This window comes from Macaca thibetana, chromosome 19 (genome assembly GCF_024542745.1).
Source record: "Macaca thibetana thibetana isolate TM-01 chromosome 19, ASM2454274v1, whole genome shotgun sequence".
Classification (NCBI taxonomy): domain Eukaryota; kingdom Metazoa; phylum Chordata; class Mammalia; order Primates; family Cercopithecidae; genus Macaca; species Macaca thibetana.
In genome coordinates this window covers 32,067,622-32,085,556 of record NC_065596.1, presented here as the reverse complement: position 1 = coordinate 32,085,556, position 17,935 = coordinate 32,067,622, and the positions used below count along the sequence as shown (strand labels likewise).

General features: G+C 43.0%; 1 protein-coding gene across 5 annotated transcripts in view; it reads left to right on the top strand.

Moving 5' to 3' along the window:
- Window positions 1-14,831, top strand: part of SIGLEC14 (sialic acid binding Ig like lectin 14) — a 37,389-nt gene extending 22,558 nt beyond the window's left edge. For 4 of the 5 annotated variants that reach the window (XM_050771319.1, XM_050771322.1, XM_050771321.1 and 1 more), the window contains 5 exons: window positions 611-868; window positions 956-1,240; window positions 1,455-1,554; window positions 2,846-2,927; window positions 14,321-14,831. In XM_050771319.1, the coding sequence (XP_050627276.1) occupies window positions 611-868; window positions 956-1,240; window positions 1,455-1,554; window positions 2,846-2,927; window positions 14,321-14,512 (917 nt within the window). In that variant the 3' untranslated portion in view covers window positions 14,513-14,831. The remainder of the gene's footprint in view (window positions 1-610; window positions 869-955; window positions 1,241-1,454; window positions 1,555-2,845; window positions 2,928-14,320) is intronic. The other variant, XM_050771328.1, reaches the window with a different exon arrangement.
- The last annotated feature ends 3,104 nt before the right edge of the window (window positions 14,832-17,935 follow it).

Here is a 17,935-nt window from a genome sequence, read left to right as displayed (position 1 = left end):
ACATACACACGCACATGCACACATGCACATACACACGCACATGCACACATGCACATACACATGCACATACACATGCACACGCACACATGCACATACACCACGCACGCACACATGCACATACACACGCACACGCACACAGGTGCACACTCATGCACTCTGCTCAAAGCGGTGAACAGACTTTAGACCCCTCCCATCTCCCATCCCTCCTGTGGTCTGGTTCTTCCCACAGTCACCAAGGACCAATTCATGTCCCTCTCATCTCAGTCAGCCTAGCTCTGTGGTTCTTCTCCTCTCACCCTTCCACTCCTGCGTTCTCAGTCTATGTCCTGCCACACTATGGGACTGTATTTCCCAATGCCACAGGAGGGCTCTCTGTCCTCTTTCCACCGCAGTCCAGGCATGTACCAGTGAGATATTGAGCCTCCTCTGGAGACATGAGACTCAGACAGTTTTGGTCAGTTTCCTGAGTGTGCAAAGGCCTAGCGTTTGAACCGGGATGGAACCAAGCCAGCATGGCCAGGGGAGGAGAGGGAGATGTCATCTGGATCCTGGGAAGGAGGGAAGGATAGGGACTGTCAGCCTCCCTGACCCCATCTCTCTCTCCCCAAAGCCCTAGAGATCCTGCACAACACCTCGACGCTTCTGGTCCTGGAGGGCCAGGCTCTGCGGCTGCTCTGTGAAGCTCCCAGCAACCCCCCTGCACACCTGAGCTGGTTCCAGGCATCCTCTGCCCCGAACACCACCCCCATCGCCAATACTGGGATCTTGGAGCTTCCTCGAGTAGAGTTTACAAAAGAAGGAGTCTTTACCTGCCGCGCTCAGCACCCGCTGGGCTCCCTGCACATTTTTCTGAATCTCTCAGTTTACTGTGAGTGTGGGGGCAGCTGGAGCAGGAACTGTACGGTATTAAAGAGGGAAGAGGCTCCCTGCTGAGTCCTGTCCTCCCTCCCCACAGCCCTCCCACAGCTTCTGGGCCCCTCCTGCTCCTGGGAGGCTGAGAGTCTGCACTGCAGCTGCTCCTTTCGAGCCTGGCCGGCTCCCTCCCCGTGCTGGTGGCTTGGGGAGAAGCCACTGGAGGGGAACAGCAGCCAGGGCTCATTCAAGGTCAACTCCAGCTCAGCCGGGCCCTGGGCCAACAGCTCCCTGATCCTCCACGGTGGGCTCACCTCTGGCCTCAAAGTCAGCTGCAAGGGCTGGAACACCTATGGGTCCCAGAGCGACTCTGTCGTGCTGCTGCAAGGTCAGGGGGCGTATTGCAGAGGGCAGGGGACTGAGGGGAGGGGCATGGATCCCAGAGTGATGGATGGTAGGAGAGAGAGGCTGGACTGGCGGTGGGGAGGACAGGGTTCTACATCTCCTGTCTGAGCAGGGCCCTGGAGCAAGTTGCCCAGCAGGTGGGAGGAGAAGAGTCTGAGTGCTGAGAGTGAGTTATTGCATGCCCCTCTTTTCTGCAGGGAGACTGAACCTCAGGACAGGAGTGGTTCCTGCAGCCCTTGGTGGTGCTGGTGTCATGGCCCTGCTCTGTATCTGTCTGTGCCTCATCTTCTTTTTAATGTAAGTCTTGGTCCCAGGGAAGGTACAGGTTGGTGTTTGTAGGGAGTAGGAGAGACTGAATGTCAGAAATGCAGAGCTAAGGCCAGAGGTGGTAAAGTGTGCTTGTAGCTTCAGATGCTCAGGAGTCCGAGGCAGGAGGATAGCTTGATCATAGAGGTTGAGGCTGCAGTGAGCCGGGATTGTGCCACTGCACTCCATCCTGGGCCACAGAGTGAAAGACCCTGTCTTAAAAGAAAAACCAAACCAAACCACAAGCAGAACTGAGTAGATCCAGAGAGGTCTTTCTTTCTTTCTTTCTTTCTTTCTTTCTTTCTTTCTTTCTTTCTTTCTTTCTTTCTTTCTTTCTTTCTTTCTTTCTTTCTTTCTTTTTTTCTTTCTTTCTTTTCTTCCTTCCTTCCTTCCTTTTTCCTTCCTTTCTTCTTTCTTTCTCTCTTTCTTTCTTTTCTTTCTCTTTCTTTCTTCCTTCCTTCCTTCCTTCCTTCCTTCCTTCCTTCCTTCTCTCTCTTCCTTCCTTCCTTCCTTTCTTCTTTCTTTCTTTCTTCCTTCCTTCCTTCCTTCTAATAGCTTTATTGAGATACACACTTTGTACAATTCATCCACTGAAAGTGTACGAGTCAATGGCTTTAAGTATATTGACAGAGTTGTGCATCTGTCACCAAAATCAATTATAGAACTGTTTCATTAGCCTAAAGTGAAAAACGAAGACCTAAAGAAACGTTGCACCCCTTAGCTATCACTCCCGCTTCTTTTCCCCAGCCCTAACCTATTCTCTGTCTCTGTGGATTTGTCTGCCCTGAAGCTGCAGCTGTACTTTGTGTGAATGGAAGCATGCCATATGTGGTCCTTTGTGGCTGACTTCTTTCACTCAGCATAATGTTTTCAAGGTTCATCCATGTTGTAGCACGCATCGATACTTTATTCCATTTTGTTTCCAAATAATATTCCATTGTAGAAATGAAACACATTTGATTTGTCTGTTCAGCCATTGATGGGCATTTGGGTTGCCTCTGCTTCTTGGCTGTGATGCATAACACTGCTATGACCATTCCTACCATGGTTTTGTGTGTAAGAGGGGGTCTATATGATGGAAATTCAGTCCATGGCGCCCTGACCAAACCCCTGGTTATCCAGGAGGATGGAGCCCTCATTCCCATGTCAGGAAGGTCTCCGAGTTCAGTTCCAGGGCCTGGATATCTTCACTGTCATTTTCACCATCTTAACACGGGATGGGGCAGCCTGCGAACCTGTACCTGGGTGGTCCCAGCTGCACTGTACTGGTTTCTTTCCTTAGAGTGAAAGTCCGCAGGAAGCAAGCAGCTGGGAGACCAGAAAAAATGGATGATGAAGACCCCATTATGGGCACCGTCTCCTGGGTGAGTGGCTTGGGAATCTTCTCTTGTGCATGTCCACTCAGAAAGTCCAGGCTGAGCTCCTCGGCATTCCACCAAACCCACTCCTCCCTCGTCTCCTGGGAGTTCTCTTCTCTCCTGTTCTCCCCCTTCATATCCCAGATCCAGGAAATCATTATGTCCCATTCAACCTTCTTTGTTTGTCTGTTTTGTTTGTTTTTGAGATGGAGTTTCACTCTTGTTACCCAGGCTGGAGTGCAATGGTGCAATCTTGGCTCACTGCAACCTCCTCCTCCCAGGTTGAAGCGATTCTCCTGCCTCAGCCTCCCAAGTAGCTGGGATTACAGGTGCACACCACGACGTGCGGCTAATTTTTGTATTTTTAGTAGAGACGGGGTTGTGCCATGTTAGTCAGGCAGGTCTTGAACTCCTGACCTCAGGTGATCTGCCTGCCTCGGCACTCCCAAAGTGCTGGGATTACAGGCATGAGCCGCTGCGCCCAGCCACCAACCTTCTTTCTAAAAGTAAAACTAACTTGTCCTCTGCTCATCTTCCTTCCCCACCTCTACTGACCACAGAGCCTGCCTCACCTCCTCCCTGCCTCCATCTCTCATCCCAAACTTCAGGCTGCCAGAACCATCGCCCCAAAACTATTACTTCCCAGGCAGCCTGGAGTTGTTGTTTGTTCCCGTCGCTTAGAGAATCAGGCCCGTGTTCCTTGCCCCACACCAGGTGGCCACTGCAGCCTGTTTCCTAACCTCTGATCCTGCCCCGTGGCCTGGCCACGCTGGCCTTCTGTCTCCATACAGACCTGCTGTCCTACAACTTAGAGCCCTTGCAAGTACAGTTTCTTCCACCCTTCCTTCCCCATTTCCACCAGACTACCTCATCCAATCCTTCCAGCTCTAATCTCAGTATCTGTTACTCTAGTCATTTCCCCTCCCGTTGACATCCACCCCTTCTCTTCTGTGTTTACAGCCCTATACGCATCCCTGTCCCCATCACACATCACCACTGCCTTTACCTGTCTCCACCCCCTCATCATATCTGTGGAATTCTTTTTTATTTTTATTTTTGGAGACGGAGTCTTGCTCTGTCACCCAGGCTGCAGTGCAGTGGCGCGATCTCGGCTCACTGCAACCTCCGCCTCCCAGGCTCAAGCAATTCTCCTGCCTCAGCCTCCCAAGTAGCTGGGATTACAGGCATGTGCCACCACACCCGGCTAATTTTTGTATTTTTAGTAGAGACGGGGTTTCACCATGTTGGCCAGGCTGGTCTCGAACTCCTGACTTCAGGTGATCTGCCTGCTTCAGCCTCCCAAAGTGCTGGGATTACAGGTGTGAACTACCGCGCCTGGCCAATATCTGTGGAATTCTTGAAGGACAGGGGCTGGGGCTTCTTTAGCCCCTGCAGTTTTTTCTCATGCTGTTTCTGTCCAGCATGTCTCCTCTCCTCTTTTATAAAATTGATCTAGTGTTGCCCCGAATGGAATTATCCAAAATGCTTAGTTCATGACCAAGCTATCATCATTGGAACAAGCAGCAATTACTTTTACTTTTTCACTTTTGTTCATAATATGATAAATAACTGGGAACCCACCATCCAACCTAAGACCTAACACATTGGTGATGACTTATATCCACCCGTGTTGCTCCCTGATCCATTCCCAGTAACCACTGTTGTGAATCTTGTCTTCCTACTGTTGTCACAATATGTAGACTTAACATATACCACTATTTAGTTTTAACTGTTTATGAATCTACAAAGGGTATCGTGTTCCATGCACACTTCTCGGACTTGCTTTGTAGACTCAACATGGTATTATGATTCATCCACGCTGTATGAAGTTGCAGTTGTATTCATTTTTCCTGCTTATAATATCTATATTTTTTTGAGACAGGGTCTGACTCCATTGCCCAGGCTGGAGTGCAGTGGTGCAATCTCGGCTCATTGCAACCTCCGCCTCCCGGGTTCAAGCAACTCTCCTGCCTCAGCCTCCTGAGTAGCTGGGATTACAGGCGCGTACCACCACACAAGGCTCATTTTTGTATTTTTAGTAGCGATGGGGTTTCACCATGTTGGCCAGGCTACTCTTTATCCACCCGCCTTGACCTCCCAAAGTGCTGGGATTATAGGTGTGACCACTTATAATGTTATATTTTATGATTGTATCTATCACCTAAGCTCATATTGATGCACACTTGGGTTTTTCCATTTGAGCCATTCTGAACATTCTTATCCCTGTCTCATTGTATTAACATGCGAGAGCTTTTCTTTAGCATTACCTAAAGATTGAGTTGCCGCATCGCTGGACATGTGAATGGGCATCTTCACAAGGTCATGAAAAAACGGCTTTCCAAAGCAATTACATCCATTTATACTCTCATCTATGCCTAGGGAAGTCTTGTTGTTCTGTAATCTCTTCAGCACTTGCTTTTCTCAGTTTTCTCAATTTTGGAGGCTATTTTACTATCTTACTATGGTATTGATTTGCATTTCCTTGGTAATCAATGAAGATGAAAAATCTCTCTCTGTTTTCATCCTCTATAAAATGCCTGGCCACATCTGGATCCCATTTTCCTATTGGGTGTTTGACTTTTTCTCATTGAATTTGCTTTATACATCTTTACACTATTTTTCTCATTATATGTGTCGTAAATATAAATATATTCTCCCAATGTGTAGCTTGTCTTCACTTCTTAAAGTGATCTTCAATGAACATAAGTTCCTAGTTGTAATATAAGCATATTCACAAATCCTCTCTTTTCTATTGAGTACCTTTTGGATCTCATTAAAAAAAATTTCACCCATCCTAAGATTAGAAAGATACTCAAATATAGTTTCTACCAAAAGTTTTATGCTTTTCTTTTTAATTTTTTCTTTTTAATTTTGTGGATACATATTAGGTGTATATATTTATGGGGTACATGAAGTGTTTGAATACAGGCATGCAGTGTGAAATAAACACATCATGAAGAATGGGGTACCCATCCCCTCAAGCATTGATCCACTGAGTTGCAAACAATCCAGAAGTCACCTAAGTGTCCATCAATAGTTGAATAGATAAAGAAAATGTGGTGCATATACACAATGGAGTACTATTCAGCCAAAAAAGGAATGAGATCCAGTCATTTGCAACAACATGGATGGAACTGGAGATCATTATGTTAAGTGACATAAGCCAGGCACACAAAGACAAACATTGCATGTTCTCACATATTTGTGGGATCTAAGAATAAAAAAAAATTGAAGTGATGGACATAGAGAGTATGCTTTTCTTTTGACATTTAAGTGCTCACCCTATCTGGGGTTGACTTTTGTGTGTGGTGTATAGTGTTGATCCAGATACGTTTCTCCTTCATTTCTGAATAGTCCTTCTCCCTTCTCCATTGAGCTACATGCCAATTCTGCCATGTATTAAAATTCTGTATTTTTTGGGTCTCTTTCTGTGGCCTCTGTTCTATTCCAATAGTCAATTTTACTGTCCCTGGGTCATCACTGTCTATAAATTCAAAAATAAGTCCTGATATCGAGTACATCAAAACCCCTTCCTTAATCTCCTTCAATAGTATCTTGACCATTCTTGATCCTTTTTTTTTCACTTAAATATTAGAATCAGGTTGTCAAGGCTGGGCACGGTGGCTCACACCTGTAATCCCAGCACTTTGGGAGGCCAGGGCAGGTGGATCATGAGGTCAGGAGATCAAGACCATCCTGGTTAACATGGTGAAACCCGGTCTCTACTAAAGATACAAAAAATAATTAGCCGGGCATGGTGGCGGCGCCTGTAGTCCCAGCTACTCAGGAGGCTGAGGCAGGAGAATGGCGTGAACTCGGGAGGTGGAACTTGCAGTGAGCCAAGATTGCGCCGCTGCACTCCAGCCTGGGTGACAGAGTGAGATTCCGTCTCAAAAAAAAAAAAAAAGAATCAGGTTGTCAAATTCCAAAAAATGCATTGAATCTATAGCTCAATCTGGAAAAATTTTACTTGTTTAGAAATTCATGCCTTCTTATACTTGAGAGTAGGTCTTTCTCTCTCTATTCCTTTAAATCTTTTTAAGTGTTTTTAAGAGATAATGTAGAGTTTCTTCACACAGGTCTTACACATCTTTTGTTATTTTTCTTCCTAAATACCAGCTTTTGTTGTTATTGTAAATGCTATCTTTTTAAAAGTGCATTTTCTGATTCCTTATCACAGTGCAGAATGAAGGTATTTTAAAAATATAAGAGGGGTTGATATTTTTTGTAATTAAAAAATATCACAAGTTGGTCTTGCATGTGTCCTTTAGAATCTTTTTGCTTTGGTAGCTGGAGAATTCTTAGATCTTATTTATAAGCCTGCTGATCTCTTCTTTTTCAGAAATATAGATACCATCTGAAAAATTAGTGATATTCCTATTTTAGCTGTCATGGCTTGCTGAATCAAAGCAGCTGGGTTTGATGCAAGTGTAATGCTATTTTCTTCAAGAATCAACTCATCCTTTTGGGCTTCAGGTACTGAGCAAGAAATGCCTGTCCTCATGTATACTCTGCAGATGTGTTTTTCTTCTAAGGGATGTCAGATTTCAACAACTGACCCACTGCCCTGAATAATCACTTTGATGAGGAAGTGAGGACACGCAAACCTCCTCTGGCAACGGAAGTCCATGTAACACCTCAGACTGTGGGCAGTTCATGACTATGGATGGTTCGAATAGAAGCCAGTTACTTTTCATTTCCTCACCGTTTGGCAACACCGAACTTCTCCTTTTCCTTTCCCGCATTGATGGGGTTGAATTTCTCGGCTGGGTTCCTCGAGGGGCTTCACTATAACTGTGCATCTCTTCATAGTGACACCCACCGCTTCTGGGGTGTCAGCTCTCTGGATTTAGAGAATTGTCTTAATTCTCTCGGTAAATGCAGCAAGTAAAACTCAATTACATTTTTAATTGATTTCATTTCCTTCCAACTTGCTAAGCTCCCTTATTAGTTCAAATAACTTGTTATAGAAACTGAAGTATTTTAAATAAATTTTTTTCAATTAAAAAAAATCACAAATTAGGCCAGGTTTGGTAGCTCATGCCTGTAATCCCAGAACTTTGGGAGGCTGAGGCAGGAGGATCTCTTGAGGCCAGGAGTTCAAGGCCGGGGAATAACATAGTGAGACCTCCATCTCTAGAAAAAGAAAAAAATCACACATTGGTCTTGGGTATTATTTAGAATCTTTTGGGATTTCAAATTAGATGATTATATCATATGCAAAGTAATAACACCTTATTTCTTCCTTTTGTCCTAAGCACTTCTTTCCCTTTTCTTGTTTCAATATGCTGGGTGAGATTATGGTCAAAGTTGAGTAGACATAGGGACCATGGGCATCTTTTGCTACTGCTGATTTTGAAGGAAATGCACCCAGTATCCTGCTACTTGGTTTTGTGAACTTTCATCAGATTAAGGAAGCTCCTTTCTATCATCTGTTGTAGTTTTTGAATGCATCTACTAATAGGATTTTTTCCTACTTAATCTCTTACCATGGGGAATGACAAAGATTTTTCTAATATGAAACTACTCCTGCATTCCTGGGAGAAAAGCATGTTGTATATAGCATTTTAAAAAATACTCTAGTAGGTTCAGTTTGATCATCTTTTGCTCAGCACTTTTGCATCTCTATGCATGGGTCAAATACACTTGTCATTTTCCTTTTTCCTCCTGTTTCTTTTGTTTGGGCATCAAGATAAGATTGAGAAACTGGGGACTAGTCTCTGTTTTTCTATTGTCTGGAAGAGTGTGTAAAACTGAAATGACTTGTTTCCTCGATGATTGATAGATGTCACTTATCAAACTACCTGGGCCTGGTGGTGTCACTATGTGCAATTTTCGTAATTTAATCATTTTATGTATTCTTCAGTGAGCCTTATTCTAGAGACATGTTCATTTCATCTAAGTTTTACATATTTTGTTTTTGACAAAAGGATATAGGTGGCATTCTCTTGTCTTTATGTTATTTGTTTTTGTCGAGATTACTTCCCCTTTTGGAAATATTCCTGACATTGGTTATTTGTGACTTCTTTCTTTTTTTTCCAGCTAAATCTTGTTAATTGCTTTCCCTATTTTATTATCAGTTTCACAGAACCAACTTTTGGGATTGTGGAATTTTCTCACTGTATCTTTGTTTTCTATTTTATTGATTTTTACTCTCATTTTCTCAGCACCTTCCTTCTACTTGTTTTGGTTTATTCTGATGATCTTTGATAAATTTTTAAGCTGGATACTTACCTTCTTAGTGTATATATTTTCATTCTCTATAAAACATAGTTAGGGATAAATTTCTCTCAGAATTTCATTTTTATTCCCTTCCACAAATTTTGATATATATTATTTGAATATCATTCAGTTGTGGATATTGTTAAAACAACATTGTGATTTCTTCTTTGAATCTTAAATTATTTGGGATTAAAAATTCCAAAGGTATGAAGATTTTAAACATCTTTCATAATTAAATTCTAAGTAGATGCTTTTTGGTCAGAATACATGGTTTTATGATATTTATTTTTAAAATTTGTTGAGACTTGATCTGTGGCCTGTATACAATGAATTTTTGTAAATGTTTTCCGTGTGCTTAAGAATAAATGTATATTTTTAGCCAGGCACAGTGGCTCATGCCTGTAATCCCAGCACTTTGGGAGGCTGAGGTGGGTGGATCACAAGGTCAAGAGTTCAAGACCAGCCTGGCCAATATGGTGAAACCCCGTCTCTACTAAAAATATAAAAATTACCTGGGCATGGTGGTTGGTGGCAGGTACCTGTAGTCCCAGTTACTCAGGAGGCTGAGGCAGGAGGATCGCTTGAACCCAGGAGGCAGAAGTTGCAGTGAGCCGAGATCGCACGCGCCACTGCACTCCAGCCTGGGTGACAATGTATATTTTTTATTTCTTAAACTAACAGGCCAGTGTGTTAATTGTAATGTTCAAACCCAAATCTTTAGACGTAGCTAGATCTTCCCAACCTGTCAATACTTGAGAGAGGTGTGTTGAAATCTGACATTATGATAATGTATTTGTCAATTTCTTACTGTAGTTCTATCAATTGTGTTTCTTATATTTAATGTACTTTTAAATTAAAAGCATATATTTTAGAAAAGCATTATATCTTCTCAGTGAACTGAACATTTCATCAAACAGTAATTCTTTCTCTTCTTTCTCTTCATAGTGGTGCTTTTTGTTTTCTTTTTTTTCTTTCTTCTGCTTTTTTTTTTAGACAGAGTCTCACTCTGTTACCCAGGCTGCAGTGCAGTGGCATGATCTTGGCTCACTGCAGCTTCCACCTCCTGGGTTCAAGCAATTCTCCTGCTTCAGCCTCCCGAGTAGCGGGGATTACAGGTGTCCACCACCACGCCCAGGTAATTTTTGTATTTTTAGTGTAGACAGGGTTTCATTATGTTGACCAGGCTGGTCTTGAACTCCTGGGCTCAAGTGATCTACCCACCTCATCCTCCCAAAGTGCTGGGATTACAGACATGAGCCACCGTGCCTGGCTCATAATGATGCTTTTTGCTTTAAAGTCTGTTGGACTGGATTTTTTTTTTTTTTTTTTTTTTTTTTTTAGCCAGGGTCTCACTCTTTCATGCAGGCTGCAATGAACTGGCATATGGATCTTAATATAGCTACTCTAGTTTCTTATTGATTAGTTAGATGCCTGATACTTTTTCATTTTCTCCTATCCTCCCAACATTTTATGTATGTATGCTCTAGCAGTAATTTTGTAAACAGTATATAACCAGGTTTTAAAAAATCCAAGTTGACATCCCTTGTTGAGTTTACTGGCATTTATTGTGGTTACTGACATATGTGAATTTCTTTCTACTATTTTACCTTTTACTTTCACTTAGTTCCACTTTTTCAATATTTAATTTTTCTCCTTTCTTACTTAGAAGCTTAATATCTTGCCGGGCGCGGTGATGCACATCTGTAATTCCAGCTACTTGGGAGGGTGAGGTAGGAGGATTGCTTGAGCCCAGGAGTTTGAATCTAGTCTGAGCAACATAGCAAGACTCTCGTCTCAAAAAAAAAAAAATTAATATCTCTGTCTTACATCTAACAAAAAGAACTTTGGTGTGCTTTTATATCTCTTGGCCTCTCTTCCTTCAACTTCTTACAATGTTGGTATTTTTTATAGATGTGCAGTTTTTGTTCTGTGTTACTATGAACATACTTAGCATTTTTCTATTATTTGATTTTTTTTTTTTTTTTTTTTTTTTTTTTGAGACGGAGTCTCGCTCTGTCACCCAGGCTGGAGTGCAGTGGCCGGATCTCAGCTCACTGCAAGCTCTGCCTCCCGGGTTCACGCCATTCTCCTGCCTCAGCCTCCCGAGTAGCTGGGACTACAGGCGCCTGCCACCTCGCCCGGCTAAGTTTTTGTATTTTTAGTAGAGACGGGGTTTCACTGTGTTACCCAGGATGGTCTCGATCTCCTGACCTCGTGATCCGCCCGTCTCGGCCTCCCAAAGTGCTGGGATTACAGGCTTGAGCCACCGCGCCCGGCCTATTATTTGATTTTTTAAAAAAACACACAACTACACATTTTGCTGAGGTATTTTGTTACCTTTCTATCTCATACTTATCACAGATTTTGTGTTTTTCTTTCTCTTTATCTCTTTGTATTTGAACTCTTCCTCCCAATGGGTTTTCAATTTGGGTTCCTCAAGGCCTCTGAAGACTTATATGCCTGGAAATATATTTTATCCCCTTACATTTGAATTTTATTTGGCAGGATATACATTCTAAAATTAAAGTGATTTTCCTTCTGTGCTTTAAACTTCACCCCACTGTTTCTTGCATTTAGTATTGCTGTCAAGAAATCTTACGCCGGCCAGGTCCGGTGGTTCACGCCTGTAATCCCAGCACTTTGGGAGGCCAAGGTGGGTGGATCTCTTGAGGTCAGGAGTTCCAGACCAGCCTGGCCAACATGGTGAAACCCCATCTCTACTAAAAATAAAAAATAGCCGGGCGTGGTGGTGGGCACCTTTAAGTCCAGCTACTCAGGAGGCTGAGGCAGGAGAATCACTTGAACCCAGGAGGCAGAGGCTGTAGTGAGCCAAGATCACGCCACTGCACTCCAGCCTGGGCGACAGAGCTAGACTCTGTCTCAAAAAAAACCAAAAAAACAAAAAAACAAAAAAAACCGACATCTTACATCATTCTTAATCTCACATATTTGTAGGTAATCCACTCATTTTCCTTGGAAACTTTTATAATTTTCTCTTTGGTTCTGATATTCTTAAGATTCACTATCCTGTATCTAGGCATGGGATGCCCTGCATCTTTTTTTCTTGCACTTCTGGGGCTCTTTCAGCTGAGATGTTTCATCTTTCTTCAACTCTGGAAATTTTATTTCCACTATGTTTTTTTCAAATATTTCTTCCTTTTCTATTTCTTTTCTTTCTTATTTGAAAACTATTATTATCTAAATGTTAAAGTGTTCTTTTTTTTTTTTTTTTTTTTTTTTGACAGTCTCACTCTGTTGCCCAGGCTGGAGTGCAGTGTCACAATCTCAGCTCACTGCAATCTCCGCCTCCTGGGTTCAAGTGAATCTCGTGCCTCCGCCTCGAGAAATGGTGCATGAAATCACACCACTGCACTCCAGCCTGGATGACAGAGTGAAACTCTGTCTCAAAAAGAAAATTTCTGAGCTACTGTTTGAAGACTCATATTGCTTTCAACATATTTTTCCACAGTGTGATGGGTAGGGATATGGGTGAAGGTGGGAGAGGAAAGAAATTGCTTCTTGTGTCTGGGTACCATCTTTGCTGGGGACTTAGGATCAGCTCCATTTTGTTTCTGTTTCTTGGAACCTGGGTCCAGGATCAGAATTGCCGTCTCTTTTCTGTTTTGCACATAAGATACCTTGTAACATATGCTGAAGGTATACATTTGCTTCATCTATAATCCACTCCTCCTGCCTAGGTCAGGGTCTATGTCTGATTTCTCACACGGTACGTGCCCAGAACCAGAAAGAGAGGAGACAGGGCTGGGTTCGAATCCTGGCCTCACCATGTATTAGATGAATAACCCTGGGCAAGTTACTTAACCTCTCTCCACCTCAGTTTCCCTGTGTGTAAGGTGGGGATAATTAGGATATCTTTTATACTGTTGTGGGTTTTTTTGTGACGATTCAGTGTGATTAGTAAGTCCTCAATATGGTCTAATCAATCATAGTATTACAAAATTTTGAAAGAATGAGTGAATAGTTTAGTTCACAGGAAATGTATATGGACAGGTGGGGCCGGGATTTGAACCCAGCCCTGTCTGCCCTGTGCCAGGTCCTGGGTACGTACAGTGTGAGAAATCAGACATAGACCCTGACCTAACCAGCCTATGGCCTGCTAGGAGGAGTGGATTATAAAAGGATGAATTGATAAATGTTACATCAGCCCAACTTCCCCATGGGAACCATTTATTGTATTTTCCTCTTATTTTGGTGTTGAGGCCTCTTTCTGGGGATTGGCCATAAACTCTAGCCCTGCCTTGAATGGGAACCCCAGGGATTTGGCCATATGTTCACAGTGTAACTTTCACAGAATACTCCTTTATCCTGGCACACCGCCTACTGCCTAAGTGCCCGGCCTGTGACCAGCAGTCCCTCTCATAGCAAACTTGTTTATCCTGGCAGATGTCCTTGCAGCTCTCATATGACCTGTGTCCAGTTTATTCCTACCAAGACAGCTATTCTCTAGGAGAGCCCTGACCAGAAAAGAAGTCAGGTTCAGGTCTGTCGGGTGGGTGGGACACAGAGGAGACAGCACAACAAAACACATGAAATAACAGAGGCAGTTTATTACTCACAGGTCCCAGAGAGAAGACGGCATAGCAAGCCTTGAAGGGTGAATGGAAAGGAGGGAACTGACCAGGACACAAGTACTCATCCAGTGGGTAGGGAGCAAGAGAGAGACAGAGAAAGAGAGAGAGAGAGAGAGAGAGAGAGAGAGAGAGAAGGATCCATGAGCCAAAGCCTTAATTAGAGTCCAGGGCATAACCCAAGCAGGTTTCCCACAGGGAGTTCTAACTGGGGGTTTAGAGCTAGCAGGCAGGAGTTCTGTGGAGCCACACTGTGACTGAGATGTGGCTGCCGCAGTATATCTGTGCAGCCTATGAGGGATACAGGAGTCAGGAGGTAAGTCAAGAAGGTTGTAACTGTAAGTCCCATAGGGAGCTGGTCACAAGGAGGTGGTTGTATCAGGCAGACATCTGGATTAACCACCTTGGGGAACTGGGAGGAGGTGGAGAATTGGAAATTGTGTCCAGGTGACTAAGCCCTGCTTCTGGCATGAGACGGTCCAACTTAGGTTCAAAATAAATCCCAAGGCAACATATAAATATAAGAACTCATTATTCTATGCTGCCTCTTTATTCCTACTGTGACACCTTTCCTTCCCCTTTACTCAGGATTCCAGGAAGAAGCCCTGGCCAGACAGCCCCGGAGACCAAGCATCTCCTGCTGGGGATACCCCTCCCTTGGGAGAACAACAGGAGCTCCATTATGCCTCCCTCAGCTTTTCTGAGATGAAGTCGAGGGAGCCTAAGGACCAGGAGGCCCCAAGCACCACGGAGTACTCAGAGGTCAAGACAAACAAGTGAGGACTCCCCCAGAGCTCAGTCCTGGCCGGAGGAACCACAGCCTGTCTGGGGGGAAGGACGAGTCAGGGACCACTTGCTGAAGCACAAAGAGCCCTTGTGACAATGTTAACATTAACTGATGTGTAAGTGCTCCAAGCAGAGCAGAAAGAAGACAGATGATGGAATTGGAGAAGTGGGCTCAAACCTAGGCCCTGGCACTGTCATCAAGCAATTCACTGCATCCCTCTGTGCCTCAGTTTCCCATTCTGTAAATCAGAGATCATGCATGTTACCTCAAAGGTTGTTGTGACCATTAAAGAAAGCAGCACATGGAAATCAACCAACACAGGTCCTGGCACAGGGCATGTGCTCAGTGCTTGCTGATCTCTCTTCCTTGAATAGGAAGGTCCTGTTGGCAAATTCTCTCAAGGCTGGGGATGACCGGGTACAAAAACCAGGGCAGCAATATGTTGGTGTCACTCCCCTTCCAAGAACTCTTCAAAGACTCCCTAGGAGAGACCAGCCCCTCAGCCTGACACTTGGTTCATGATGTGGGATCTTACATCCTTGCCAGGGTCATATCTTTGCCCACTTTTACCTGCAATCCTTGCATCATATTCCATCAGCTCCAGTCCTTCATTTTTGAGAGCCACAGGAATCCTTCCAACAGCCAAAGAGTTGAATCTAACTCTTTCCTGCCCAAACCCGTTCATGGACCCCTGGCCTTAGACAATACATCACAAGCGTCTCCCCCGTCACTTAAGGTCCTTCATGACCTCCCTGCTATCTATTTATTTATACTTTCTTCTTGGCCAACCCTTTCTTAAGCCTTTCATGCTTGTTCATACAACACTTTCTTTGCAATTTGAGATTTCTCCTCCTGGAAGTCATGCCTCCTTGCTTTCATCTAGCTTACACTATCTTTTCCTCCAAACATGAGTTCATGGGTGGTCTTGGGTTGGAAGAGTGGACTGAAGAAAGAAATTATACTCTCCCTCCTCTAAAATTGAACTAATTAATTTTTTTTAAATGCTAAACCAAAAGCAGCTAAAAATTCGCTGGTTACTTATCTAGGTTTCTCCAAACCCAGATAAATGACGATGTTAGAAACTTTAGCAAGTGGCCATGAGGAAATGAATGGATAATTCCAGTGGAGTACTGGGAGGACACTGATTCTCAATATCTACCACCCAAACCTCGTTTTCATCACTGTAAAGAAGTTGAATTGTGACTACTGTTTTGGTTATGACAGGTTAGATAATTTTGATCAGGCCTTGTGTTGAAAATAATAAAATATTTTGGGGAAAAAATGAGAGTAGAAAAAGAATACTTCGCTTAAATAGTATAGAATGCCTGAAAATAAAATGGGAACTTAGTAGGCCAAAATTCTGGGGAAAGCCTGAGCCCAGAGAAGTAAGCAGAATCACTAAGCCAAAATTCCCAAGGGCATTTGCTCATATTGGAAAAGGGAGCTTTGGTTCTGTGGTCTTGCATGTGGCTCTGGAAATGAAGGTCAAATCTATGGCCCAGCGAAAGGTTGGAAATGTCAAAAGAGACCATCTCCACATTGGGTTTGTGTCAAGGTAAGGCTGAATCAAAGAAAACTGAAGACAAGGAAAAAAATCTGAACAGCTACCAGAGAAAAAGGATCGCCTTCAAAAGAAAAGCCATTTAATTGACAGCTGATTTATCAGTAGCAACCTGGAGAGTAGAAGAAGGCAAATACTATTTTTAACATCAATTTGTAATCTATACTCAGTAAAGTCAACTCAAAAATGAGAGCAATAATGATCTTTCAGAGCAAGTAAATGGGGGAACTTTAATAAAAACAAAAGATAATTTAGAATTCCTGACAAACACAACGGCTAAGGACCAAGGTAAGCGTATTTTACATGTCCTAATATCCATATATTATCCAGGAGGAGAGAGGTTTTCATTTACTAAAGACTTTGATAGGTTAATTACGCATGCTGTAAATTTGTATCATGATGGCTAAAAGAACAGAATCATAATATATAACTTTCAACCTAGTGATGATTAAAGGTATACTATTAAAAACTTAGTAAACCAGCCAGGTGCAGTAGCTCACACCTGTTAATCCCAGCACTTTGAGAGGCCGAGGTGGGGAGAATCACTTGAGCCCAGGAGTTCGAGATGGGCAGCATGGCAAAACACACCTCTACAAAAAAAATACAAAAAATTTAGCCAGGCATGGTAGCATATGCCTGTAGTCCCAGCTACTTGGGAGGCTGAGACAGGAGGATCACCTGAGCCCGGAAGGTGGAGACTGCAGTAAGCCGAGTGATAGAGTGAGACCTGTCTCAAGAAAACAAAAAACCAAACAACACAAAAAACTTAGTAAACAAACAAAAAATGGAGAAATAAAGTAATGTAGAATTGATGACACGTACAGAAAACAAAATATAACATGGGACATTTATGTTAAATATGATTGGATAAATGCTTCAGTTAAAAACAGAGTCCACTTTGATGGATTCCAAGTATATGATCTTTACAACATATACATGTAAAGTACAAGGATAGCAAAGGCTAAAAGGGAAAGTATAATATGCCGACATTAATACAAGGAAAGCTGGTGCAGTGCTATTGGGCTATACAAAATACACATTACCACATTGTTCCATTTGTGTGAATGTTTAAAGCAATTATTCTTGCTTAAGAATGTATACACAGGTATTATGCTTATGGGCAAAGGCAGGGAAAAAGATAATTCGAAATATCAGCAAGGTGGTAACTCATAGAGAAGGTTAGGGAGGGTGGGAAACAAAGAGGGTTTCTAAGATTCCTGGGGTGCCCGCATGTTCTATTTCTCAGCATAACAGATGATTACACAATGTGAATGGTAAGTATATTTTTGATAACACAAACATGGAAAAATATTGCAAGCTAGGAAATGTCTAATCTTCTGCTAGTCATCTTTTCTTAAAATTTTTGAAGAAAACAGTAATTTTCCTTATGGAGATTATGACAAAAAGTTAAGGAAAATTCATCCTTCTTATAAAAAATCTTGATAGATTTGACAACATCACAATGGAAACTATCACTAGGCTCAGTGGCTCATGCCTGTACTCCCATCACTTTGGGAGAGTGAGGTGGGAGGATCACTTGAGCCCAGGTGTTTGGAACGAGCCTGGCAACATAGTGAGACCCTGTCTCTATAAAAAGAAAAGAAAAAGTTAGTGGGCATGGAGGCACACGCTTGTGGACCTAGATACTTGGAAGGCTGAGATGGGAGGATCGCTTGAGTCCAGGAGTTCAAGAACAGCCTGGGCAACATAGTAAGATCCCATCTCCACGAAAAATAAACAAAAATGAGTTGGGCATGGTGGCAGGTGCCTGTGGTCCCAGCTACTGGGGAGGCTGAGATGGGAGGATCACTTGTGCCCTGGAGGTTGAGACTGCAGTAAGCTGAGATCATGACAC